General features: G+C 44.4%; 1 protein-coding gene across 1 annotated transcript; it reads left to right on the top strand.

Moving 5' to 3' along the window:
• Nucleotides 1–14,114: 14,114 nt before the first annotated feature.
• gtf2a1 (general transcription factor IIA, 1) lies at nt 14,115–27,760 on the top strand. The gene is made up of 10 exons (XM_072702487.1): nt 14,115–14,443; nt 16,992–17,093; nt 17,401–17,548; nt 19,093–19,157; nt 19,330–19,408; nt 19,619–19,737; nt 19,818–19,919; nt 21,914–22,180; nt 25,578–25,667; nt 25,982–27,760. Exons 1-10 carry the CDS (start codon nt 14,414–14,416, stop codon nt 26,087–26,089), a joined length of 1,110 nt encoding a protein of 369 aa, XP_072558588.1. The 5' UTR covers nt 14,115–14,413; the 3' UTR covers nt 26,090–27,760.
• The last annotated feature ends 20 nt before the right edge of the window (nt 27,761–27,780 follow it).

Here is a 27,780-nt window from a genome sequence, read left to right as displayed (position 1 = left end):
TTCCGTCATGACGTTATTTTTACGATCCTCATGTCAGAGTAAAGCAATTTCATTCAGTCAGGATAACGCTGTATAGAAAATCACGGTCGATATATTTTCCTTTGTCAACTGAAACGATGTCACCAGATGAGTTTTTATCCATTTCATGTTGCATGAGTTCTGTAAAGAAAAAAAAGGAGAGAAAACTGTTTTTTAAATCCAAAATTCATGTAAGGTAAATAATGTATTTCGCATGGAGCATGAATTATTTTCATATGAATATAGATCCTAGTGAATAATGACCTTGCCTCTCATTTTTAAGCCCTTAGACCTAGATTTTTGTTTCATTTTATGTTTGTTTAATTCATTTAGTGTCTTTCACATTCATTTTAAGGCGGGCTTTTAAAGGTGAACCTTTATTTCAGGGACTTAAAAAAAAAATGACTGTTGGGAAACTCACTCTGCAATATGAAGGTGTCCCACTTAGGCGGGGGCCAGACAGCCTGCTAAAGCCCCCTCCCTCCCGGACACTTGGCCGTGTAACGTTTGGCATCATTGAGGTGAAGTTAGTAGTGAGTGTAACTCCCACGTCCCCCCCTTACAGAGTCTCTGACGTTCTACCTCCCTCATGCTTCCAGGTACCAGCCAAACACTGTCCTCTTACACTCATCCTCACTTCGGCTAAGGAAACCCCTCTTTAGATTTGTCCCATTAATTCTGTCACTGTAAACAAAAAAAAAATGTTTAAAAAAAAAAAAAAAAAAAACTTATTAGCACACGTTTATGTTTATGTTAACCCATAAGTTTGCACTATAGCCTGTTTGACATGTTTTATTTCTGTGCCAAAGCCTTTAGCCTGTTATGGGTTTAAATAAAGTGGCAGGAGGTCAGTTTATCTACTATCTCAATATTCATTCTGATGTTTCAGTCAAATACAAATAATAAACCAAACACAACACTGCCACTTTGGGAAGGTTTACATTGATAGGGATGTTCTAACAGGCATATATACATTATTGCAATATTTGGGCTGGCCATGTTGTTTTTGTTCAAATACTCGCGCTAAAAGATCTTGTTGATTCGAGCTCATAGTATGTGTGCTTCTCCTGCCCGTTAGTGATGTATTCACTGCCTGATGAAACGTGTAGCTTGACTGGGCCGAGGAGGAAGAGCTCTCCATTAACACGGTGCATTCGGTTTGCTGCCACACCCACTGGGGGGGCGTGCCATTCCTCACCGGCCGTGTGCATTCCGCCGGCAGAGTCATTCATGATGATGCCACAAAGCAGACTCCTTCAGGAGGGTCCGCGGAAAGTCGCTTCCCGCCCCTGAGCGTCGGTCATATGGCCCACGGCCTTGTCATTCGCTGCCTGGCTCTTCACCGCATCCCTGTTTGAGTCACCGGCATCCTGCCGCGTGAAAAAGGCTGTACAGGAAGAATCCACTATCACAGCAGCACCACTAGCCAAGTAGGCATCGAGAAGCCGATCTGTTTAGCTCCATCTGGGTTGTTGTTTTAATATTATTACACTTGTTTTGAAATGTTAACTGTTATTTTCATTTGTCGTTGGAGAATGACATTCTGCAAAGGAAACTAAAGGGGAGAGCCCAGAATCGATTTGCATTTTCATTTACAAATGCATTCGACGGCATCTACAAGGGATCCATCCATTCTGAGCAATGAAGCTTACCAATACGGAGGTGTACCTGCATTCTGTGTTTCTTTGATGTGTAATCATATTGCCAAAGACAACCTACTTCATCAGAAAATGTAAATATCACTTTGTCCGTTATTATGACGAAAAAGAAATGTTATGTTCTTTTGTTTTCTTTTTGTTTTTACTTTTCTGAAACCTATCATAAAGGTTCTGTGATGTATTGTCTTCCAGTTGCAATAAAAAAGGGTTGCAAAAGTAAAAAAAAAAAATGATTAATGTGTTTGCCTGAGGCTATTTAATGCGATCACCTCATTCAGGTAAATATTCTGTTAATGTAGTAGGTGACTTTACCCGCAATTCTGTTTTCCCACTAATTATGAGTAATTTTTCTAAGGCCCATTCATGCCCATCTATTATCTGCATCTTGTTGACACAGCTGTAATGTATATCTTGTTTTGGCCAAAACATTCCTGCAATGAGTACTTTACTCCATTAATTATCATTCAGATAAATCATTTAAGAGACACTCATACATTATACACACTTGTATGTATGCGTGGTTAAATACACTCATTATATCACATGTCCTGTTTGTTTGGCACACACCCTTACCTACAGTGAATTGCTAAGCTCACAGTTCAACATTTTTACATTTGTGCAACTTTCCACACGTGGCTTGCTCTCTTTTATTTGTTTAACAGATAAAAATATAAAGGGTTCTTGACATTAAACGAGGCTGTCCTGCAATCGTCTGACTCCCTGTCTGGTTCAGTTTCCTAACCATTATTGAATTTCTGACTCCTTTGCACACAATAACACACAGATACATAAAAATGCAATGAAAGTGTGATTACTGTCTGCTGCCTGTTGTTCACTATGTTACCTTCCCATACACTCAGCTCATTCAAAGCCTTCATCAAACATGACATGGCTTTGCTTCCTGTCAAATGGACATCTGGTGCATGGATGACTTCAGCTCCTTTGGCTCAGCTTATCTCTCCTTGCGACAAGAGGAAAGATGTGCGATCATGGGCTGAGCAGAAGATACAATACCCATAATGGGGAACGTGATCCAGAATGGAAGTAAACAACGTTCAGCAGAGCAGGAACTGACCGTGTACCCAAGAGAATGTTCCAGAACAAAGGTAAACAATGTTCATTGTTTGGCAGGGCAGGAGCATCTACAATACTGCATATGTACCAAATAAAACATTCCAGAACAAACATAATCAATGTTTTATTTTAGAGGCAGGAACATTTACAGTTCAACATATGTACCAAGAAAGACTTTAGAGGGCAAAGGTAAATAATGTTCATTGTTCCCCTGGGGAGGAATCTCTTCATCTGTCTTTTCATCTTTGAACAGCGTATCCAGGTCAAAGTAAGAGAACATGCCGGATCGCATTAAGGTCTCTCTGTGGTAGCTGGTGAAAATGCTTTGCTCTCTATAGACAGCGGGATTTCGGAGCTCTGCCCAGCTCAGTGTTCAGGTCTCAGTGTTCAGGTCTCAGTGTTCACTCTTTTGACTCACGGGATGCTGTTCCTCACCCTGTATGGAGCAGGGCTGGTCTGGATGTACAGTACGCCCCTCTTGAAGTACTCCTGCCTGGCTTTGGGCTCTGAGACGGCATTCAGTGGAGGTCAAACACCATCATCATCATTATTTATCATGATGCATCTGCATAAATGGAGCCTGTGTTCAAAGGGACATGGCTTAAGTATTATACATACTGTACACATCAATGGAGCTCGGGGCGTGTACCTTGCTGAAATGCAACACAGCTCCTCCTCCTGGCATTCGATTATGTTGGTCTGGTTCCCAAAACACCGGACTAATAGCTGACTAGACAGCGTGTCAAGGTTTGACATTACAAATGGGCTAAGCCAATGACATCACTCCTATTATTCAGACTGTTTCTGATGTGTCCCAGCTCTTAAATGTACACCAGAGCTTATAATGTAAACGCTTGCTTTAGAATAGACATGATCTTTTCGAGCACCTTGTTTGCAAGCACCTTCGTAATTAATGGTTGCCATTTGTAAGTGAAGAGCAGATAGGGTCTCATTTATAATTAAAGACGTGCAATCGAAATCAGAGCCCGCTGCCTCGTTCATAGCCGCTCCCTCACCACACCCATGGCCAACTCTGTTGCTATGCAACAAAGACAGTGAAGAAAACATGCATGTTTGTGAGCTGTGCAAGGCTCCTATGCAGACTGCCACTTGCATTCATTTTGTATGACCCACGCGGGGCTAAGTGCCATCACAACCTTCAGGTTGTGTGCTTCTGAGCTGTGCTAAAGGAAAGCCCAGCTAGTAGATGAAGAGGATCCAAGTATGACATCATAGCAGAATATTGGTGCGCAGCCAAACAGAATAAACCTGTTGGCTTTGCATGGTCTGATTCCTGTACTTGCTGCTTCTGTTATGGACTTACATGCAATCATAGTTACCGCACTTAAATTTAACTTCATAGAATATAATTCTAGAGGTACTTTCTGGTACAGCTTTCTTACTGGGTGTTTCTGCCCTAAAGGTAATTTCCCACTGGATGGACATTCAAATATCTATCTGTGTCTTTGGCATGTGATGATACAACTGACCCATATAGTTAGTTGAGTCCTCTCTCTCTTAGGGGAATTTCCATGGGATATTCTGTGGGATATTTTAGGACATGTTGGGGAAGCTGGTCATCACTGATGGGCCAGTAAAAGGAAGTTATGCATTGGAGAGCTCTCTTGGGGAGAGGCGCCATGTCAGCAGCGTCTTCCGCCGAAGCTTCAAAGGAGAGAGTTAATGTCAAGGAAAACAGACTCCTTCATGGGACTTGGACACAACCCCAAGCCACTGACCTTTGACCCCACAGAGGGGGTGGTGACAAAAACACACGGCTGGACTCATCACCACTAAAGCCTGTGAATATTTGTGCTACTGGAGACACACGGTGGAAGTACTGAGCTTTATACTCAGCAGTGTAAGACTAGAGGAGATGCAGGTGGCTACAGATCATTATAGTTCTTCGCAATATCTACTATGTCACTCATAGTGACAAAGGCAGCAAATCTGAGCTCATCTGGATTTTGGGACAGAAAACATTGATTTGCAATCTGAACAAAGACTACAGTATTAATCCAGTTTCTGATTTTTCCCAGGTCAGCAGGGATAGAAGAAGATCCATTTGAACATTCATTTAAATGAATCATATCTAAGAAAACATGAATGAGGATTATGGGCTTGCTGTTCTGAGAGATGAAAGTGTGGTGACTTTGAAGAGTTATGGGTCTTGTTCTGGAATGGTGATCTTTGGAGCTCACCTGAATGTCGGGGCACGTTCCCAGCTTGTGCTTCCTCACCCTCGCGGCCCGGTGCGGAACGCCAGCTGTTTCTCAGACAGCCGGCAGCCTCCTTGTTCTCGGGTTTCGCTGCTGTGGAGTCAGAATCAGCACATAGACAGCACTGGCGTGGGGTTTATCTCAGGACATCGTGTCTTTGAAGGCTGGGATGAGATGGCTGGTCTTTGCAGGCATGGAAATACATGGGTGGTAATGAAAAAATGAGGGACCCCCCCCGCCCCCAATGAGTCACCAACGCAAATCAGCGACCCAGGGAATGGAAAACATGGAAAGCTACTAGCCACCGAAATTTGTCTCGCAGCCCCTTAAATTGACCCCTGGCACTTTGAAGTCAGACACAAACATGGCTGGATTAAACTGAATCGGGGGTATTAGCAGCTGATTGCCAGGATAGATTTCAAGCTCTATGCATTTGTGTTTTCTCTGTAATTTGCCTAAACACAAGAAGGGAAGGTTTTGGGGGGAAAAATGCCGTCTCCCTTATGGCCTCCAGAGGGCGCCACAGTTTTGCCACAGTCAACACACTCAGTAAGTCATGGAGGGCTTCTGTAGCGATTCTGGGAGCATTATTTACCAGAGAGCCAAGTGACCTTCATTCCTTGGTGGGTCCTGGCCTCTCCGATGAGTATCCGTGAGAAAGCAGGACCATTACGTACCGTTCCCAGTGCCTGAGCCGCAATCATGAACACTCCAAGCATGCCAGCGATGATTAGAATCAGAAGCGAATGTCTAACTGCCTTGGGAACGATGAATATTCATATGCACCTGCAGTCATGAGGACTGCTTGGGTTCTGCTCCGCGTCAATAGGACTTCCAGGGCGTCACTCCTGGATTGTGATGCCCTGTCATGGTGGCGAATGGCTCCTTGTCGTTTTTATCTCGGCCCTGATAGGCTGTCCCTGCCCCTCTCCACAAAGGATAATAAGACACTTTTACTCGGCACAACAAAGACTTTTGGTATCAAAGAGCTCAAGCTTGAGGGAAGACCTAATATTGATTTGCTTCATTAAGGAGTATTAGCCATCTACATATCAACGCGCAGAATTCTCAGAGATTGATTTGTGGGTCAAAAAAATCACTTAGAAGAGGGCCGGCTCATCCATGCAGTTAATCTGGCCCTCCGGCCCATCGCTGGGTTCCTCGGATGCGATGTCATGCGCTGCAGAGTGGAGCGTATTCGGAAGGTAGCAACGTTCCTTGCTAGCGACCATGAGGAAGTAAAGTAGTACAGCAGTAAGGGAAACCGATTTGCCTTTGCTTCCCCATATCTGACACCCGTCCCCCACATTCTACGGCACGTAACTCTTCTGTCTCTATCTCTGCTTCTCCCTCAGCCCATCTCGTGCACTGCCAGGCTGTCGTCCTCTTCGGCTCTCCTCTGTACACAGGAGACTGCCTTAGAATGAATTCTCCATTACAGCCGGGCAGCAGCCGGGGCTCTGTCGACCCCAGTGACCTTGGCGGTGTTACACATGGGGTCTCCCCGCAGCCCGTGGCGGATGCCAGCTTTGGCGTTTCGCGAGGGGCCTGCATGGAGCCTCTGTGAGAGCCAGTAAATTAAGTTGTAGGAGGAAGTCTTGCTACTCTATGCAAAGGTCAACCACACTCATCTCCTTCTCCCTGTGGAGAGCGTTCTCTTTGTGTCCAATTTGTGTTTTTTTTATAGTTTACATTTCATTTAAATGGCACGGCGACTCAGTGGGTAGCACTGTCACCTCACACCTCAGGGACTGTGAGTATGACTTCCACCCCCAGCTTTGTGTGTGTGGAGTTTGACTGTTTTCCCCATTCGTGTGGCTTTTCACCAGGTACTCTGTTTCCTACCGCAGAGCAGAAACACTTAGGAGAAGTGCCTTCTTTAAATCGGCCGCAGTTTGTGACTTTGTGTGCTCTTCAACAATCCCTTCCAGGGTGTCCCCTGCCGCATTCCCCGTGCATCCTCCGGGTTCCCCGTGACCCTGTAATGCATAAGCAGTTATGGAAGATGGATGGATTTAATTTTTAAAAACACAATGAAGCTCAGTGGCTGTTTGCAGGTAGGTTGAAAGACTCAGTAGGTTGTTGGTTCGAGTCCCAGCTGGGGATCTGCTGCCATACCCCTGAGTGAGTGGCTTCCGGAAGTAAAGCATCCAGATGTAGACTCAGGGTAATAAAAATTCCTTTTGGTACAAAATATGGGTTAGGCAGTTATACAATGTCTTGAAAGCCAGATGATATTGAATAAAAGTATTTCATTTTCTTTTTATAATACAATTCATAGTTTAAATCTGTATTCAATAATACATTTGGTTTGTTCAGGTGTTGTTGTTGTTGTTCATTTTTAATACACCTTTTTTACACCAGCAAACAAGGACCAGTGGTAATTAGCTGACAATCAGCGGTGATTAAATGTGGACCAGGATAATTAAACGTCTGTTTGAGAAGGGTGCCGTTTGTCCTACAGCCACCATAGTCACCGTCAGCTCCCATTAATCTGTGAAACAGCAGCATTCATCAAAGGTTCCTGTAGGAACCTTTGCGTGCGGGGAGCCGTCCACCCCGGCACATTCAGAATGTCCGTAGCTCAGCTCTGGTGCTGTTCGGCTTCCATTAGCCGTCACACACCAATGCCCCCCCAACATGGCTGCCCCAAGGTGCTTAACACAAGGTGTGGAAGCTCCTTTACAGACAGACCTAAAAGGCAGTTAGTGAGGTGTCAGTTTAACGGCTGTGAAGGAAACACATAAAAGAAAACATAGTGGGTGCCTGTTTTACATGCCTGTGTGTTACACGTCTGTGTGTGTTACACGTCTGTGTGTATTACATGTCCTGTGTGTGTTACATGTCCTGTGTGTGTTACACGCCTGTGTGTATTACATGTCCTGTGTGTGTTACATGTCCTGTGTGTGTTACACGCCTGTGTGTATTACATGTCCTGTGTGTGTTACATGTCCTGTGTGTGTTACACGTCTGTGTGTATTACATGTCCTGTGTGTGTAACATGTCCTGTGTGTGTTACACGTCTGTGTGTTACACACCTTTGTGCATTACATGCCTGTGTGTGTTACGTGCCTGTGTTTGCTACATGCCTGTGTTTGTTACATGCCTATGTGTGTTACATGTCCTGTGTGTGTTACATGTCTGTGTGTGTTACACGCCTTTGTGCATTACATGCCTTTGTGCATTACATGCCTGTGTGTGTTACATGTCCTGTGTGTGTTACATGTCCTGTGTGTGTTACACGTCTGTGTGTTACATGCCTGTGTGTGTTACATGTCCTGTGTGTGTTACATGTCCTGTGTGTGTTACATGCCTGTGTGTGTTACATGTCCTGTGTGTGTTACATGTCCTGTGTGTGTACACACCTACATCCAAGTCAACACTGCTGCGTTTGTGCGATAGCAAAGCCACCAGCCACATGAATCCTAACAGCCTTAGCTAGAGTCATTAACTCTGCTCTAACTCATGGCAGTTATGGTATTGAACACACGCTGCCAGTCGCACCGGAGGCCTCTCATGATTGGTGCATTAATGTACAGAAGGAGGGGTGTGTGGCCAATGGCTTGTGTTTTTTCCACATGACCCGCCACCCTTAGCCTTGTTTGCAGAGCTGCGTCACCTGCGGACAATGAAGGCCAATTGATTTTCCCCAGCTTAATTGAATCTTATCTGGGTGAATTGGCATGTCTTGGCCGGCAGCCGTGGTTGTGGAGCCCAGGGGGTTGTTACTGAGCCGGGATGTACGACAGATTTACCCGCAGCCGCTCACCATGTCGATTTATCTTTCAGGTTTCATTTAGCGCAGCTGACTGGCTGTGCATTCCACACAAGTGTACGCCTTCAATCCCAGAGTTCATTGCTCCAGGGTGGAGCAGAGAGCATCTGTGGACAGGCTGGGATTTGTTTTATATGCACCCCTTGTAAAAAAAAATCTGTGGAGGGAGTGAATCCCTGATTTGAAATTCCTTAGCTCACCATTCCCTTTCATACTTCCTTGCAATGTCAGTACTGTAAATGGACTAAAATATGCATGTGCCTGAGAGAGGCTGAGAAAGAGAGAGCAGAAAATCCAGGGAGCAAGGAAGCAGGAGAGGGGGGAAGCTCCCGCCATCCTAACTGCTGAAAGTAGGTTAACCAGAGGGATAAATTGGCAGAATGAGTAATGAATGAACAGGCAGCGGGGAGGTGCTGTTTCCACTAACCTTGACTCCCGAACAGCCTGAAACAGCTTATGACCCTCACCAATTCCCCTCCCCCCCCCCCCGCCCTCGCTCCGATCGAACCCCTCCAGTTGCCGTGGAGAGCTCCAGGTCCAGGTAGACATGAAGAACATCCACAACCAGCAGGAAACCACCTGGTAACATCTTGGGCCTGCGGTGACAAGAGGGGGGTGTGTGTTGGGGGGGGAGGGGTACGTTGGAGATCCAGCGCTGGCCAAGCACTGAAGTCCAGGCCAAACTGTGGAGCCCGGCTCTGGGCCAAGCACAGGCCACAGGCCCAGAAATGGCAGCATAGGACGAAGACGACTGGGGGCATGGCTGCGCCTGGATTAGAAACACTTCATCGGGAGGGGAGGGCAGTCGTGGCTGCGCATGAGGACGTGGGAAAGGAGCAAGAGAGCAAGTTTCTATCTTTATAATTCTGTGGAACTGCCTACGTGCAAGGTCACATGACCCCTGGGAAAAAAAAGAGAGAAACATGAATTGCTAGTACTCTGCCTCCACCACAGTCAGCTCCCATTGGACAATAATTAAGACAGATTATTACTCTGATTTAAATGTATCCAAGCAGTTATTAATGTCCTATCACCTCCATTCCCATCACCCATTCTCTCGTGTGACTAGTGGGATTCTTTCAGAAGGCAGACCTTTAGGTCTGTCCTCTAACTGTTAAAGGGTGTGTTACATGTCCAGTGTGTGTTAAAGGGGGCTTTTAAGAGATGCTCTGCCGTAAATAACGGGGAAACTTAACATCTTCCATTCTCTCGATTTAGACATTCAGAGAGAGCACGTCATAATGAATTCTGAGTAAACTGAAATCCTGAACAGACATGTTCAAATGATCCGAGGACAGCTTGACGTTCGTACCTATTAATTACTGCAAGATTTAGCCAAATTGGCTCTTATTGCTGCAAATGTAATAATTAGATGTTGCGCTGGGTGAGCCTTTTTGACGTCCGTGTCTTTAAGCTCGATCAGACTGTGAATGTCTGCAAATGGGCCTCCAGTTGACTTTGCTTCCCCCCCCACTCTTCCTTGCCATTTTCCCGCGGTGGTGACGGTTAGTGAGTGGTCACCGTGATTTAGACTCACGAGGAAATGCTGCGCAGTTATTTTCAGAAGAACGATCTATGTGCCACTTATACATTCATTATATTATGAAACACATTATTATTATGTTCTTCTTATTGTTCTTAGTAATGCTGCAATAATCCGGAGTAGGTACCCTTGTCAGGAGCAGGACAGTAGCGCTGTTCTGGGAACCGCATAGGCGGCCTTCTGTTCCATTTTTTTAATGGCTGTACTATCAGCTATCCTATGAGTATAGTCATTATTGTTATTCTTTAATCTTTTTCAAACCCCTTTTCCCCTAACTTTACCCATAAAGATATCCCTTTCATCTATTTTCCTTGAGCAATTAAAAGTTTTTGGTTTTGCTCATGGCTGCTCGAACAAATTTCCTTCTGAGAGTAAAACGAACGGTATCATGCATTAGAAGTCCGTGTCTTATGTGATGCCTGCAGACCAAACAGCTCGCTGGCTGCATGACCGAACTCTGCCGAATGGCGTCGACCGAACACAGTGATTACACGCTTTTACTTGCGCAAAATAACACAGAAAGCTCTCATAAGCAAAACGCGTATAACAATCACAGCTATTGTTATTTACCTCTTTAAACACGGATTATTACTGCGCCGATGACTGCGTAGCAGCTCCGTAGAGATAACTTAATAAACAGCGGGGAGTTACGTCTATCTCACCGCACAGGCAAAATTACACGGAAGCCTCTCTCAGCTCATGAACTCTCCTGCCATCTATTGGTCACAAGTATAATAATGTTTTTTCTAATAATAATTTTCACTTAAATATCATACTTGCATCCGTCAACATAATATTGAACGTTCTGAGAACTCTAAATTGCCTCATTTTTATTTTGGACTAAAGTTTCGTCATAAACTTTAATATGAACCCTGAAATTATATTTTTCGTAACATGGGTCATTCCAATATAAGAAAAGTGAATGCACCTTGTTGCAAGCCTTGAGTCTGATACTGACGTTATAATCTGCCGATGTTACATAACGGAGTGAATTAAGATGCTTCAGTGCCTTTCATCAAGACTGAAGCTTGAAAGGAAGCCGGAAAGTCAGCAGTGAGCTGTTCAAATGAAGAATATTTGAAAAGGGATTTGAAGAATAGTGATGATGGAGGCAGCCTGATGGTTTGGGTCAGCAGCACCTCTCAGGTTACGGGTTCGATTCATGCTCCCATTCTGTTTGGTAGGACATTTCCTCCTATAGCCCAAATACATGCACTTTAGGCAAAATGCCTATAGCATGTTATTCTGTGTGAATGTATGTGTGTGAGTCATGTGATGGAGCAGAATTCTGTTTAAGGTGCCTGCTACCTTGTGCCCTGTGACTCCTGGGATGGATGGATGGATGGATGGATGGTGAGAGTAGGATTTGCCATCCATAAGGCAATGGAGTGTTTATGACACAGATCACAGTGTGCGTGTGGTTTGTGCGTTCTCTCCATGTTGTACGGGTTTTCTCCAGATACACAAGTTTCTCTCTGCAGTTCAAAGACATGCGGTTCGGCTAACTGGTATCTCTAGATTGCCTGTAGTGTGTGAGTGTATGTGGTCTGCATTGGACGGGGATGCGGTGGGTGGTGGGTCGGAGCCCAGTGCTTGGAGCTGCCTGAGATAGGTTCCAGGCATCCCTGTCACCCTGTCCAGAATAAGCAGCTGGAAGATACAATAGATGGATGGATGGTAAAATGGGATTGACAGTCAAACTTCACACTGCCTAATTATATTACAACTAAAGTGTCAGAGCCTAACAAGAAAATACATTTATATCCGTAATAATGATTCTACAGGCAGATGACTGCTCATTAAGGGAGACAAGAAATGTGTTTATATATATATATATATATATAAGCACATAACTATTTTTTGATATATCAAGTATTTCTGAGCTGAAATGCAACAAAAGTGTAGCTATGGAAACAAAGTCCAAACATTAGGAGATGCAGTCAATGCTCACCCAAAGGCGCTCAAAGGGAGGAAGCAAGGAGAGCATCAATCACATCACCGAGGCTGGAGTTCTGTCTCCAAGTGATCCCTGCTTCTCTATTCCTCTCGCAACGGTAGTGATGTACAGAGCTGTCAGAATGCTGCGTGGATCTATCTGTGGGTCTGTGTGCGCAAGTCTCTCTTAGTAGATGGAATAATATTTTGTCGATGGAATAAACAATGTTGTTTTGTTCTGCTTGCATCAATTGGCTGATCAGCCACAGTGCATGTCTAAGCTAATTCCCCCATGATAATTTATGAGGCAGTGAGAGAAACAGCTAGTTTCCATGGTGATAATAAAAATTGGTTTATTATTTATTTTCCCAACAATTGTGTTGATGTATTATCAGGTAAGACGCAGGATCTAGAGATTTCAGATGGTTGCAAAACAAGTGTATGAAATACAGATGAAAGTTTTTTTGTTTCATTTTTGTTACATAATTCTGTGTATCCCATTAAGGTAAATAAGGCCAAAAATAAAATGAGCTTCTAATTTTAATTATCAGGATAAAAGGATTGAGAACTTGAGATGAGAAAGAGCGCTGCATAGAATCTGCAGTATAACAGTAGATGCCGCACTCTCTGTTCTTTTCAATTCTCCCCAGTCTTTGTTTCTGAATAATGCTCATTTTCTCTCAGAAAAAAATCAAGGAAAAATAGCAGGTAAGAAGGCCAATGACTGTAGTTATTTTTAGATAGAACATGAATTAATCAACTTTAAAAAGAGAATATTTTCTGTGTATGTAAGAAATTAGAGTGGATGGAAGTCTTCCATTCAAAGCTGCGTTTTAAACACTTTTAACAGATATTCTCCCTGCAATTATTGATCTAAACATTTCAAAATTTACAGAAACACAAAATACCGAGCATTTAAGTGTAAATGCCATTATTCCAAGTAGTACTACAATATGTCATGACAAAATGTACATACACAGTGCATGTAGGCCTGAATTGTGAAGGTATGTAATAGTATTTTTAAAAGCCTCCTTTCAAATGCGCAGTACCGCTAAAGCAGTGGTTCTGAAAGTTTTTGTCCGGAGACACCTTTGGAAAGTCGCCCATTTAAATCCTTCGCCCCACGACACATTTTGGGACCCCGCAGTTTGAGTCCCATTTCGAGAGACTTTACGCAAAACATTTAATCTTTGTAATGTGCTGCCCTCTTGTGGCTAAGATCAATACTACACCTAAGTCACTAGTTACTCTTCCCTGTCAGTGTCACCCTCTTTTCTCTGACTGTCTGCCTGTCCAGACGGACTTGAATGGTAACATTCTTTCTCGGCCCTGAAACTGTATGCTTGCTTTCACAGCAGTTAAATACTGGGCCTTCGGAAGGATCGCTGGGTGAATGTGTTGACACACTTTTCAATAACACGAAATTTATTTTTTTTAATTACATTGTGCAACACAAATTTTGTTCCTGGATAGTATGTGTTATTTCTTAACTGCTTGTTGTAAAAGTATAGAAAATGGCTGTTACTCACTTCAAACTTTGCTTTTGTGACCCGGTTAATGAAATTTAGAAATTAACGTATTGTCTGTGTAAAAAGGGCACATTTTCACTTACATATAAGTCTGAATAAAATAACATATTAATCAATATTCACATGTATACAGTTATGCAAAACTGTTTTTGGTAAAGAAAGATCGCAGAAATAACTTTAACTGCCATAATCATAACCGTTTAATAATGAAGCGGCAAAATGGTTAAATGTTAGTGTTCTGCGTTAATTTCATTCCGGCTGTCAGACGCGCGCACAAAAAAAACATATTCCCGAGAACGCGAGCTGTATCCGTATGTTAATAGCGCGTAATCCGCCCGCAACTGGCGCCTCGCTACTCTCGCGATATTTCATTTAATGGCCGGCTGGAGTCTGCCCTGTGTCTCGCGCATTTGCAGCTTCATGCTCCGTATATAAAGGAGGGCCTCGGCGCAAGAAGGACGGCTGAGCGACGCAGCCTTGGGATTAACGATAAGCTTGCGATCAATTCGCGATTTTTTAATTTGCTTTTATTTTGTTTTTATTAATGTGACAAGAGCGTGATGTCGAATTCTTTTGAGGTTTTAAGCTCCAGGTGTTAGCCGTTTCCCGTGTGCTTTGGCGTCCGCTTGCTTTCCTTCTGGGTTTTTAATACTCCGCTAGTAATGGCGAGCTCGGCTAACTCTAACCCAGTGGTAAGGACCGGCCTTCCGTGCGGCCCGACCTCCGGCGCCGAGTGAATCCTCTCTGCCTGTCCGCTGTGTGCCGATCGCGCTGCCGCTTCGTGGTGGAGGGTCTGCTGAATGTGCCGTGTTTTCAGCCCGGCGGGCCGCGTTCGTGTGGCGGGGTGTCAGCTAGCCGCAAGCGGCCATTTCTTCAACTTTTCTCTTTTTTCCCCTCCCTCTTTCGAGACGGATTTTGACTCGTTTTCGGAGACGCCGTCTCTACTCTGGCTTTATGCTGCGATCGGGAGGGGGGATGTCGAGTGTGATCTTGTGGATAAGCCGCCCTCTTTGCCGGGTGACTTTTTATACTAAATGTGATTTAATGCTAACGGGTCGGTGGTGGCTGGATAGGCTTGTGTCCATCCCGTACTCCCCATCTCTGTCCGTCTAACGCTAGCTGGCGTCCAAACATCTGTTTTTTTTCCCACCCCCCTAGTAAATCGCTGTTTTTATTGCAGAAGTGGGGCAAGCGCATTCAACATTAAATGTCTCGGCGTCCGGTTTAACGAGGCGGTCTTATCTGTGTCCCCAGTCGGAAAGCACCATCTCCCGCAGTACTGCCCAGCGCATTTGTGGACGTCGCCCACCACGGCAGATCTGATTTTTTACAAAAATATATATATAACCAAGCTGCTCGTTTTGCAGTTTCGGGTTTCGCTGCTAAATTATTTTCCACCCCCCTTTCATAAAATTATTCGATGTGCATTTGGTCACAAGCCCCTCTTTGTGTTCGACTCTTTGCCACCCTCCTTCCAAAACAGAAATAACCAAATGAAAATCCAGTAAACGCACACACCACCTTGCCGGACATAATAAATGGCGGCTGCGGGTTAGAGGCGTGGGTACGGCGGCGCCCGATCGCCGCGGCTTTCCTTCCCTTCGCCCGCCCGGCGGCTCTGACCCTCCGCCGCTCCTGCTCTTGGCTTATATAGAGCCATAGCGGCTCTCTAATATAGACCGCCCGGGATGGGAAGGTGCTATTCAACGCTACGTCACCGGCTCTCCATATAAACCGGCGGATTGTCCTTTAAATAGAGAGCCGTCGGGCTGAGGGAGGGAGGTCCGCTCCTAGCGGCGGACGTGCGCGCACATCCCCACCGCTCTGCTTCTTAAATTGGTGAAATTAATATTGTAACGTTGCAGCGAAAGGATATCGATGTCCATAAACGGGCCTCCAAGCGCGTTTTATTCGCGGAGCGAAGAGCGGATCCGCATCTAGCCGTCCGTGTTAGGGATGCCTCCCTCATGCCTGCGGATGGTCGGGGTGGGATGGGGGGGTCGATGCTCCGATCCCCGCGATACCTTTAGCAGCCGATGAATCCCGGCGTTTAGTTATCGCTAAGTCGCCGTCCTATGCGTGCTTTTGCTTATTTAGAATCACATTAGTATGGAAATTCAGTACTGCCATGTAGATTAGAAAAGACATGCATTTTTAAATAACGCTGCTTATTAAATAACATTGTTAGTACTCCCATTGTTTAGATCAAATGAAACAAAAATCTAATTGGACATCCTTAAAGCTCTTTAGTGTATCTGGGTGCCAGCTGCAGCTGTGTTGATCTGCTTGTTATTTGACAAATGTGAGGTCAGATCCCTGCTTTCCCCCCCTCGGGTTGTGAAAACGCATGTAGTGACTTGTTCTGCTGTATGTTTTTGGTGAATTCAGAACGGTTTCACAAACACAGGAATTCCCCCAGTTTTCAGATTGTGTCTCTAGAAAGCATCACCATGTCTTATTTTAAATGTATTTAAATGATTTACTTTTTTTTTAACTTAACACTAAATCAATTGCTGGGTAATAAAAGCCAGTGGGGGGGCAGCCTCTTAAGGTTTTATTTTTCTTTCCTCCATGACCTTCCTCACATTAGACATGCTATTTCTGTGGACAGACTTGTGTCTGTATATGTAGATAGAATTTATAACCTTGGGTGGCAATGGGTTATGAAAATGTTGTGGAAGGTTACATTTGGGCTGTGTGAGTGTAGGTCAGTGTGACTTCTCGGGGAATGCAGGCTTTATTTGGACGTGTTGAATAAACTGTTTTGGGCAATTTGCTATAACCTGAGTGCGTAGTGAATTGTCCCTTTTGTCAGTCAGTGATCACCTTTATTTGCCCATAATTATCAAGTTAGAAGTACAATAGTAGCTGCCCAATTTTTTTTTTGAACACCCCACATTAGTTGTGAAGCATTTTAGGTAGTTTGCCCATCATGTTCGGTCCCATAAACAGGGCACCTTATGTCCTCTGCTGGCCCTCGGACTCTGAAGGGCTGGTTGTTCCCTCTTGTGTGAATGCCCATGTGATGATGATGATTCGATGGTTGCTTCCTTACTTGTCTGCATCAGAAGACTGAGGGACAATGGGGGGGAATCAAAAGAGCAGCATGGCACCATGGTGGCTTATGGTTGTCATGGTGCTGCTCTGGGGTTTCCTTAGAAACCGAAGCTGCGTTTGTCATGCCTTAAGGTTCCTTTGTACTGCTTTAGGTTCATGTGACTTGTTTTCCTCCCCCCCCAGCCTAAACTCTATCGGAGTGTCATTGAGGATGTGATTAATGACGTGCGGGAGCTCTTCCTGGATGAGGGTGTCGATGAACAGATCCTACAGGATCTGAAAACGGTATAACTTTTGTTTTCACCTTTTATTTCTAAAGTGTTAAAATAGCTGAGTTCTAGTGGGTGAAGTTGGCTGGTAATATTCTAAAGTTATTGCAAGGTGATGTATACTTGAAATGGGTTTAGCTGTGTTGGGCCAGATGGTCAGTTTGTCGCCCTCTGGTCCTTTGCGACTTGTCTGATAAACTCTCCTTCATCAGGCCCATTTTCTATTAACGGGAGAGTGAGGGAGAGGTTTATTTTCGCAGTTTAGAGTATATTTGGCTGGCCTGCTGTGACTCTTGCTCAATGACACCCCCCACCCCCGGCAGCTGTGGGAGAGTAAGCTGATGCAGTCGAAGGCGGTGGAGGGTTTCCACTCGGAGGAGCAGACCCTACATGCGCAGCCGCATCAGCATGCCCCCCAGGCCCAGGTACAGGCACATACCCAGCAGGTCGTCCTGCCTTCCACCCATCAAGGTAAGCCCCGCCCCCCCCTTTTGGTGTGCCTGAACAGGTGGTGCTCTGGTTGTGATACTTATAGGGCTTGGAGGTGCTCTGGTTGCATCTGTTAGTCTGTGGCTCACTTGGCACGGTGTGGGGCTCTGCTGTTAGGACTCTGTACCTGTGATTGGGTCACTGGTTCAAGTGCCATGGTCGACAGAGCGACGTCATCATGGGGCTCTTGATCAAGGCCTTTAGCCCCAATTTCTCCAGGGAGGCTGGAAACTGGCTGACCCCAAAACTTGCTCTCACCTGTTTCTGTATTGGAAAGCATGATGGGCTATGTGAGAACTACCCAATTTCCCCATGGGGGTAAAGTATTTCTGTTCTGTACTGACACATGTTAGTGGGGTATCCATGGCACGTGATCCAAAATCAGGATGATGTGGGACACCCTCTCAGCTGACAGAAGATGGCTGCCGCAAAATGCCAGTATTTAGGTTTTCCGAGAATAACAGGAAGATGTTCCAATGGTCTGGACCAAGTTCTGACCTCAGCTTGGGGAAATGTCATCCTGGCCTCTCAACCCAGACATTGTGATGCTCTAATTCCTCGTTTCCACAAATGCGGTGCTGGGCTTTTTTCCAATCCAGAACTGGTTCCGCGCATTTCCACCGCAAAAAAACACTGGCCCTAGGCCAGAAAAAACTGCTCCAGCATACCACCATAGACAAGCTGGTCTCAAAATTTGGAACTGTTACATTGGTGAAAGTGCGTCCAAACCTTTTGCATACCCGGAAAATTTAATCCATAACCAATAGTTTTTCTTTTGTCACCGGTGCTGACAGTGAAACAACTTGCCAGCTTATTCGCGAAATAACGTTACATTGATCTTTTGTTTTCCACAGTATAAAAACAATCTACTGGCCAGATTTAATAGTAGTTTATAAACATGTCACTGATAGAATAAATAAGATGTGGCGCTCAAATGGTGAAGAGATCATAAAGACAGCAAAGTTCAGTTTTTAGCAGACTCTTATTGTGCAATCCTTAAAAGGACAGCGGTAAAACTCGGAACGAGAATAAACTCAGACGGGGGAACCTTTACGGAGACAAAGGCGGCTACAGGCAAGAGAGTTGGGGCGCAATGAGTCATACTCTGAAAAATTGAGACTTAAAGGCTCATTTTTTTGGTTCCGCAGCTTATAAAAACGTAATCAGAAACTAGGTCGTTTAAAACCAACTTAAAAACTTAAAATCAAAATAAATCCAAAAACGGAATGGATATGAACCTTTGCACTACTTAACATCAGTTCTGTTCTTTTTTCTTTTTTTTGGAAACTGGTGGAAGCGTTGACAGGTTCTCAAAGGCACCAAGCGAGAACCAGCCCACCAGCACTGGTTCTGTGAGCCATAGTTGTGGTGTAGTGTAGGGTTCACCCTGGAATCACTGCTTTTAAGATGTGGTCTTGAATAGTGAGGTTTATCTTTGTCACCTGTGGCTTCCGGTGGTATGTCATTTCCTTTGTGTAGAGTGACTGAGGTGTGTGTGTGTGTGTGTGTGTGTCCTCTGCCTGCAGCCCCACAGCAGCAGGTCATCATGCAGGATCCCAAGGTCCTCCAGCACATGACCGTCACAGGGATGGTGAGTCACCTGGCACCTGATTGAGATGCTTTCTGTGCAGCTGTGTGACACTGTCCCTGAGTGTTGGCTGGGGATGAGCTTCAGGCTGCATTAGACAGCGGTTGACGTCGCATCCCTCAATATGCTTTTGCTAAGACGTCCTCTGTTCTGTGTCGGCTGCTTGTCCCCGCAGAGTGCGGCAGCCACTGCAGCCACGCTTGCCCTGCCCACGGGAGTCGGACCTTACCAGCAGCTGATAACAACCAATCAAGGTAAAGCCCCCCCTGGCATCTCTGTTCCCATGGGGTGGGTCCAGACACTGTCAAAGGACTAGCAGAGGGTGCACTTTTATTTAATTCTTGTACCTCACACTAGTTGTTACATTGGGTAGTGTTTTAGTCCAGGTTTGAGAGTGGTAATGACTCTCCTGATAATTTGTGTAAGTTTAGCTGGATTTGTTAGCGGTGTGGTTTGGTTCCCAGGTCAGATCCTGCAGGTAATGAGGGCCCCCAACGGTGCCCAGTACATCCTCCAGCCGCAGCAGCAGGTGGTGCTGCAGCAGATGCAGCCTGGAGGGGTGCAGGCGCCGGTCATACAGCAGGTAGATGTTCTTCTGGGGGGGGGTGGCTTTGCTCATTTGGTGGTTGATGTGCCTTTGACCCAGGTTGTGCTCTTCATCAGGTGCTGACCCCTCTGCAAGGCGGGATCCCCCAGCAGACTGGTGTCATCATCCAGCCTCAACAGATTGTCCTGGCTGGCAACAAAGTCGCACAGAACACGCAGGTGAGCCTTCAGGATGTTCTACCACTTATGACTGGCCCCTCCCTCGGCCATGTGAGCCGAGAGCCAGGCTGGTTACTGTGACTACAGCGTACAAAGGGTACCTGCTGCCCTTCTCCTAGGTCACCCTGGACTTTTAGGGGCGGTACTCAAAGATTTTGTTAATGTGTAGCTTAGCCATTGGATGATCGTCCATGTGTCTCTGACTGCCACCTTTTAAACTTTGTGAGATACATCATCTATGTGCCTGAATGGTTTATATTAAGGCTTAATCAGGAGAACGTCTTCAGAAAAATTGGCATGTGCTGTTCACTGATGAACAGTTGGTCCAAACTAATGGCTGATGGCGCTGATGCCCGGGGCCCCATTTCAGCTAGTTGTGGTAAATGCCTTTTTAAATGGCTCTCGTCAAATGCCAGTAACAGCAGCTCGGGTGACTTGCAGTCCCAATAATCCCAGTTAAGGCTTATTCACTATTCCCGTGTGAGCCTCTGATCTGATTTGTTTTAACAGTGTAACATGTTTTATTAAGCTCAGTCGCTTAATATGGTCTGTGTAAGACGCTGGTTAGCAGAGTGGCTGAATACATTTTGCCCATAGTTCAGTATGTATCGCGGTGTTGGGGCCGTGGCAGTGGTAAGGTTTCAGGCATCCTTAGTTTTAAAACAAACACGTGTCTCCCTTTACTTAAACTCTATATTTCCAAATAACCATACATTCATTCATTTGTTTTTCCAATGTGTTATGGGAAAATCGGAGGCAGACTGAATATTTCCCTCCCTTGATATTACGTACAACATAACGCATGCGCAGAGACACAGATTTCAAATCAACACAGACCATGGCGACGGCAAGTTCACCTGCAGCTGAGCCATTTGTTATCGCATTTGGTTATAAAGCCTTCACACAGACGGCTAACAAGCGAACGGCCACTTGCAAAGTGTGTGGCATCAGGACAAATGATGCCGGCTCAACTACGTCCAACTTCATCAGGCACCTCAAAACGTACAAGGGATTGGTCAGTCACTTGGTTAGGTGAAAGGGAAACTTGGCGCGTATGGACAAGTAACATTACTGCTAGCAAACTAATCAAACCACAGTTGTAGGCTATACAGACTACATGCAGATTACAGCTTTATTGGTCCCCACCCATTTTATTTGATTAGCATCTCACTACGCTCAAGCCTAGGCTACCAGCAAGTAGCAGGCCAATAGAAGCCCTATACTCTGCTACCAGTTAGCAGATGGCAGCAGAGTGTATATGGATGTAGTCTATTGACGTAGCCTAACGTTAATCCTATGCATTAATCGCTGTTATAGAATAGGCTACTGTTATATCAGTGCACCTGGTAAAACTGTTCAGCTGCCCAAATGGTTATTCAGGAAAAAATATTAAAACGTAGAGTACGTGAAGAAGAATCCTTCAGAACGTCTATCTCAAAAATACTGTAGGCCTATTCCGCAGATAGCATCTGATGAGAGAACGTTCATTTGAGACTTGACTTGGACTTGGGACAAAAGACTCGAGACTTGACTTGGCATTGCCCTTCAAAGACTCGAGATTTGACTTGGCATTGCCCTTCAAAGACTCGAGACTTGACTTGGAAAAAATTACTTGTGAATATCTCTGGCACACGTGAACTACAATATTACAATATGCCTGTCATTTCTCTATATGTAATGGCGTGAGTATAAGAGTGTGTTTTCACCAAGAAAATACATCTTAAAAAACCGGGGTCTTATTTTCAAGGGCTAAATACTACAGCAGGTGATGTACCAAAAGGTTTGATGATATACCGTGGTAGACAGTATTGTTACACCCCTACTAGATGGTATTTCTGAAATACCTGTTTTTAGTGTGCTAGACTGACGTCCCTTCCACTGCATGGTGCCCTCTGATTTGTGATCTGCATTGTGGGGGAATATGAGTTTTGCTTTAATGGAAACGGCAGGTTCTTCGGTTTCTCAGTCTTACCTGTAGCTTCTGTGTATGACAGGTCATGCAAGCGACTGCGATGACTGCGCAGGCGAGCCAGGGAGCCGTGCAGATCCAGCCGCAGCAGCAGGCAGCGCCGCCGCAGGCTCAGACGCAGCAGCCCCAGCAGCAGCAAGCCCCCGCACAGCAGCCCCCTCCCATGATGCTCCAGGTGGACGGTGCTGGGGATACATCCTCGGAGGAGGATGAGGAAGAGGAAGACGAGTACGACGAAGATGAAGATGAGGACAAGGACAAGGATGGTGGAGAGGATGGACAGGTGGAAGAGGTCAGGCATTTTGCTGCGCTGCTTCCTTCAGGCAGGAGGTCAGGCGTTGGGCAGGAGCGTGGCAAGCCCAGTGCTCCTTTCTAACAGCTCCTTACCTGGCTGTCTGTCTTTGTGACTCAGATGTGTAGCTGAGTAGGTTGGTAATCTGTGCCTGTGTCCATAAGGTTGTTGGTTTAAATCCCATGGCCAACAGTAATCGTATCACTGTTGGGCTTGTAATCCCAAATACTCCTGGGACCCTGGCTCACCCATTCTGACCCCAAGCTTTCCTCTTTAGTGTCACTTTGAACAAATGCCTGCTTAATTAACGTACATTTAAACGATTAGCCGTCATCCAGAAGGCACAAGTCTCTGAAAACATCAGAAAGAGATGTGCGTTAATCAAAGGCCCAGGTAATAATTCAGACTGGTCATTAGTCTAAAGCATGCAAGTAACCTTGCGCTTTGAAATGTCTGTCTGACTTGAACTAATGTCATAGTGACATTAGTTTCATTCCCTAATGGCTTCACAAATTGTGCAAATATCCTGTAGCTGGGGGTCGAACTTGTTGCCCCCAAGCCAGTTTGATTTACGATTGAGGGAATGAATTGACCCATTAGGAGAATTTTAATTTCTGTTACAATTTGATTCCATTCATTGATTTGATTATTTTGATAATCAAGATTCAAATCTTTTAACTTAATTTGAAAATTTTCCCAAATTACCTGGGGAATTTAATTACATGCTTTTAATGGAATACAAAAAAGAATATCACAACATTAAAAATCAGTGTTAAACAGGAAGAGCATGCCAGTGTAAAATTGTCAAAAGCCAGTTACTGAATTGTACGCGTGGCAAGGTGAAACTTGCTGTACTTGCCGGTGCAGAGTAGCGGTAAGAGATCGATCATTTCAGGTTGATTTTGTTATTCTTAACATGTTGATACATGAAGAGAAATTTTAATAATGAATTAACCCTTGGAACCGAACAACCACAAAATTATATTGATTTTTCACCCTTGTTAATCTCAGACTCGTAACTTTGGATCGGTATAACGCACAGATATGAATTACAACGGTGGTATTGAGAAGCTACTGGATCCAGTCGTCTAAGTTGCAACATTGCTAAAGTATTCCAGAGTAATCCTGTGTGCAATGAGACATATTTTAAACATTTTCCACCAAAACGCACCCCAAAAATCCATAAAACATTGATGATATTCACATCTGACAGAAAACAACGCGCATATTTGCTTCTGCAATGATCCACGTACTACCCCTCTGGGGGGAAAAATATTTATTATAGGCATATAAATAAAGGGATGGAAAAACACTCATTGGCTGGAGTTTTACTAAAAATGCCAACAAAAAGCAGTAGTCTATTCGTTAGGAGGACAACTACTTTATTTTTGTAATATTCACAAAAGTCAAAACAGCAGAATAGATTGTGCCCATCGCATAATTGGAACACCTCCCACATGTGTAAACAATGTGTCACAGCGCTGGTTTGTTGTTTGAGGCTAAAATGCCGACTAAGTTTCATTCCCTGATTTCACTTTACCAATCAAAGCGTATGTAGGTGGAAAAACAATAGTGATAAACATTCAGCATTAAGACTCTAAAACTGTCTGTTTTATTCAGTGGATCATAATCTAATCAGTGGTTTTCAATTTCATTTTCTTTCAGATGTTACAAAGTAATAATAGTGTGTGTGTGTGTGTGTGTGTGTGTGTAACCATGCACTGCTGTCTGTCAGATAACTTCTAAAAGTTACCAAATGGAAAATCAGATTCCTAACCACCTTGCACTAACCATGTCTTCATCCTTCACAATACTAAGCCATAGAAATGTCCTCAATGAAACCCCTGCCTTCCCACATCATAGAGACTCTAATCTCAGCATATTTTGAGAAATATTATGAATAGAATATCAAGAATGTCAGCATTTACACTTCAAATTATGACCCATCTGAGTTGCCCAAAATGTCCTGAAAACAGACATACAGCTGATGTGACTGACTCATGTACATACAATGTAATAAGCCTAAAATCAAAGGCACAGAAAAACGCTCAAATGTACAGGGTAAACATTTCACAGGCCGGTGCTTTCAGACCTCTTCTAAGTGGTAAATGAACCAACAAAAACCCTAACTTTGAACATTGAAAAGGTTTAAATATTGGACGGCTATATCAGCCAAGACTGACACTTCAGACCAATGCCAGTATGTTAATCAATGTCGTGCATGTCTAAGGCTAACACTGCTTGCTAGCCATGCAAAAAGTAATGCTTCTTGATTATGGCAAAAATCATTATCATGATTATTTTGGTCAATATTGAAATCATGTTAAATCAATACTCTGACTTTACAAATATGCATTTTTTTTGGACTTGTAAAAGTTAATGGATTTCCTTTCAATTGAGAAAAGGCCACACTGGGTTTATAACGCAACACAAAGCGTGAGCATCATTGCGAAACCATCATTATCTATATCTTTTGATAATTGTTGAAGCCAAAATCATAATTGAAATTAAAATTCAATTTAATTGCCCAGTTCTTCTAGCTCAGTGGTCGGCAACCTGTGGCTCGTGAGCCACGTGCGGATTTCTTAGCACGAGGCTGCGGCTCTTCTCAGAACAATAGACGCATTCACATCTTCATGTCATAACATAATATAAATGTACTTTTATGGGTTAATTATTTTTCATTTAGATGTTTCTTTAGCTATATGTGAATGAGGCGGTATGTCGCGCACTTCTGTGATGTCATCTGCATAACTTACATCTTCCTCAAAGTCATTCTCTATGACGAGATTATTTCTCCGGTCAAATTGTATGCTTTCCGGAGTTTTCTGTGTCCGAGATTGGATGAAGCATGAAAGTTTATTGGGATTCCTAATTATGTCATATACTTTTCATAGTAGCTAAATCCTCACCGCGCCTTCCTAGGTCTTCGTAAAATTATATTTTCTCCAATTTACATATTATAGTCAGCTGAGGTCGGAGTGGTTAGTGTATACATTTTGCACTGCTCAGTCAGCACAGTTACAGTAGTAAAGTGGAGAGTGAAGGGCAGACAACTGCAGAGCCAAACGAACTTGGGTGAGGGTGAATACTATCGCTGCAGAACTGAATGATATTGTGAACTTTGCGCTGTTACGTGTCCGAGTCATTTAAAACTGAGGTGTACTTTGTATGTACTTTTTTTGTGTTAAATGCATGTATACCGACATCACATTAAAAATCGTATCTCAAACCCTCTCTATCAATTTGTAAATATTGGGTCAGACATTTAAGATGAAATGGTTACCGACCTATGTTCTAGCTAGCTACTGATTGATCGTTGTTGTTTTCGCAGTCAGTGTGTGTCTCTCTCACATTTAGCTATTTATTAACTAACCTGAGTCTCTCAACCTCACAGGAGCCCTTGAACAGTGGCGACGATGTGAGTGATGAAGAGGGCCAGGAGCTGTTTGATACTGAGAATGTGGTCGTGTGTCAGTATGACAAGGTAAGGGGGCGGCGATGCTGTGGGGGTGGCATGTGACGTGGAGATGGAAAGCACTCTGCTTCATACATAGTCACTCCTGACTGATTGCTATATTATGCAATCAGAGGTCAGTGTCACACACCACATGGCTGCCTCTTCTGGTGAGGTTACACAGTGGAGGTCGTTGATTTCCTTAGAAAGTGAGGATAACATGCAAGTGCATGCATGAAGGACCTCTGTAAGAAATGGGTCATTCTTGTGGTCCCATGATCTCTGCCGACCCCCCCCCCCCCCCCCCCGTGTGTCTGCTGACTCGCTCTGCCTGTTTTCCCCAGATACACAGGAGTAAGAACAAATGGAAGTTCCACCTGAAAGATGGCATCATGAACCTGAATGGAAGAGACTACGTCTTCTCCAAAGCCATCGGGGATGCCGAGTGGTAGAGCGAAGGGACTGGCGCGCCTCCGGTGGGCTGGGGGGGGACGGCGCACACATCAGGCCCTTTACGGACTCCGTGCGTTTCGGCGTGGCATGCGGACATGTCGCGGCGCAGAGCCGCCAGGCCCCGCAAGTACGAGTGGCAACACTATAACGTTAAAGCAAACACCCCCCGCCCTCCCCATTCGCACATCGCTGAAAAATACGCTGGTTTCTTTGTTCATCATGCAAAAGACTGGTGACTGTAGGATTTTTTTCTTTTCTTTTTTTTTTTTTTTTAAACATTCTTTTTACTTCTGTGGTTCATCCTAGGGCTAGTGGACCAGCTAAACTCAAATCTGACGCCCCTTTTGGTTAAACACTCAAGATCACCCTTCCTCCTCCATGCCGGAGCCAGCAGCCCTAGTGATTTTAAGGTCGGGAATTTGATTGGTCGGCACCAGCAGTGGCAAGCGTTTCGCAGGACGCGATTAGTGACACTTGTTTGTTCAGCTTTTTTTTTTTTTTTACTTTTCCAGCCATGTGTTGCAGTGGATATTCAAGCCCTTCGTCAAACTTGTAGATAACATTGAACAGATTGCCTCGCAGGTGTAGAATAGTGCAGAGCTGGTCACCACAGAGGGTTATGTGTGATTGGAGTGGTAATCAGCTGTGATTTGACTGAACCTTTGAAAAATGGAGGGTGGGTGTCTGGCCGCATCTTTTGTTTTTTGTTTTTTTTATGGTCTGTTTGGGGGGTTCATTTTCCCCAGGCTGGTGAATTCTTTTTTTTTTTTTAATCATCATTTTGCTGCACCATTTCACCCCTTCTCCATGGTGTCCAAAAGTCCTGACTGGTTGCCCCCCCCCACCCACCCACCAATAGTCAACACCGCTTCTGACAGGTTTTACCATCAGATTATCATTCTCTTCCTCCATAGTGTACTACAGTAACCTTTAATAATCATGTTCGCATTCATTATTTATTCCTGACAGGTTGGGGCCGTTTACTGGGGAAGGTGAGACCATGCCAAACTGTGCTCTTATTACAATACAAGTGTTCCTTTTTCAAAGGGGTATCTTTCGTTGGTTTGATTTGTATTTGTTCAACCTTTTAATCAAATCTTCTGTGTTGTACTTGAATTCTAATCATGAATTTTATCTTGTAAGGACTTTCATCCTGAGACTTTTTTCCTTGCATTTTGTTTTAACAGTGCAGTATTGTGTAATTTTAGATCAATGAAAGGGCATGTGATTTTGTTTTTTTTTTTTTCTCTCCACACACCGCTTGTTAGGTCTGCGCTGTCACTGCTTTGAGAAATATATTCTGCCTGATGAGCTGATATGCACAATATTTTATAGAACACAACGAGGGGGTGGGATTGGATTTAAATTTGGACCACTGGATTGCGAGGGCCAATGTGTCCCCTGGCAGTCGGCAGAGTTTTTAAAGACGCGGGTTTCTCCAGTTTCTCATTTTACCTGTCGTTATTTCAACAGCAGACGCGTTTTATTGTAGCTTGTTGTGTTTGTATGTCCAAGCGTACCTTCTCATAGTTTGTGCCTTGCAGTTTATTTCTGCGTTCAGGTATTCAAAGGAAGTTTAATTGGGAGCCCTGGGGGATGTTTTGAAAGGAAGTCATTTGAACGTTCTGTGTCAGCTTAACCTTACCACAATAAACCTGTTTTCTACTGTGTTTTTTTTTTCCCACAGATT

This window comes from Paramormyrops kingsleyae, chromosome 19, assembly GCF_048594095.1.
Source record: "Paramormyrops kingsleyae isolate MSU_618 chromosome 19, PKINGS_0.4, whole genome shotgun sequence".
Taxonomy (NCBI): domain Eukaryota; kingdom Metazoa; phylum Chordata; class Actinopteri; order Osteoglossiformes; family Mormyridae; genus Paramormyrops; species Paramormyrops kingsleyae.
This window is presented reverse-complemented; position numbering and strand designations above follow the sequence as displayed.

Coding starts and splice junctions, on each gene's coding strand:
- gtf2a1 (XM_072702487.1), top strand. CDS start 14,414: ATGGCGAGCTCGGCTAACTCTAACCCAGTG. Junction 17,094..17,400: donor TCCTACAGGATCTGAAAACG/GTATAACTTTTG, acceptor CACCCCCGGCAG/CTGTGGGAGAGTAAGCTGAT. Junction 19,738..19,817: donor AGGCGCCGGTCATACAGCAG/GTAGATGTTCTT, acceptor GCTCTTCATCAG/GTGCTGACCCCTCTGCAAGG.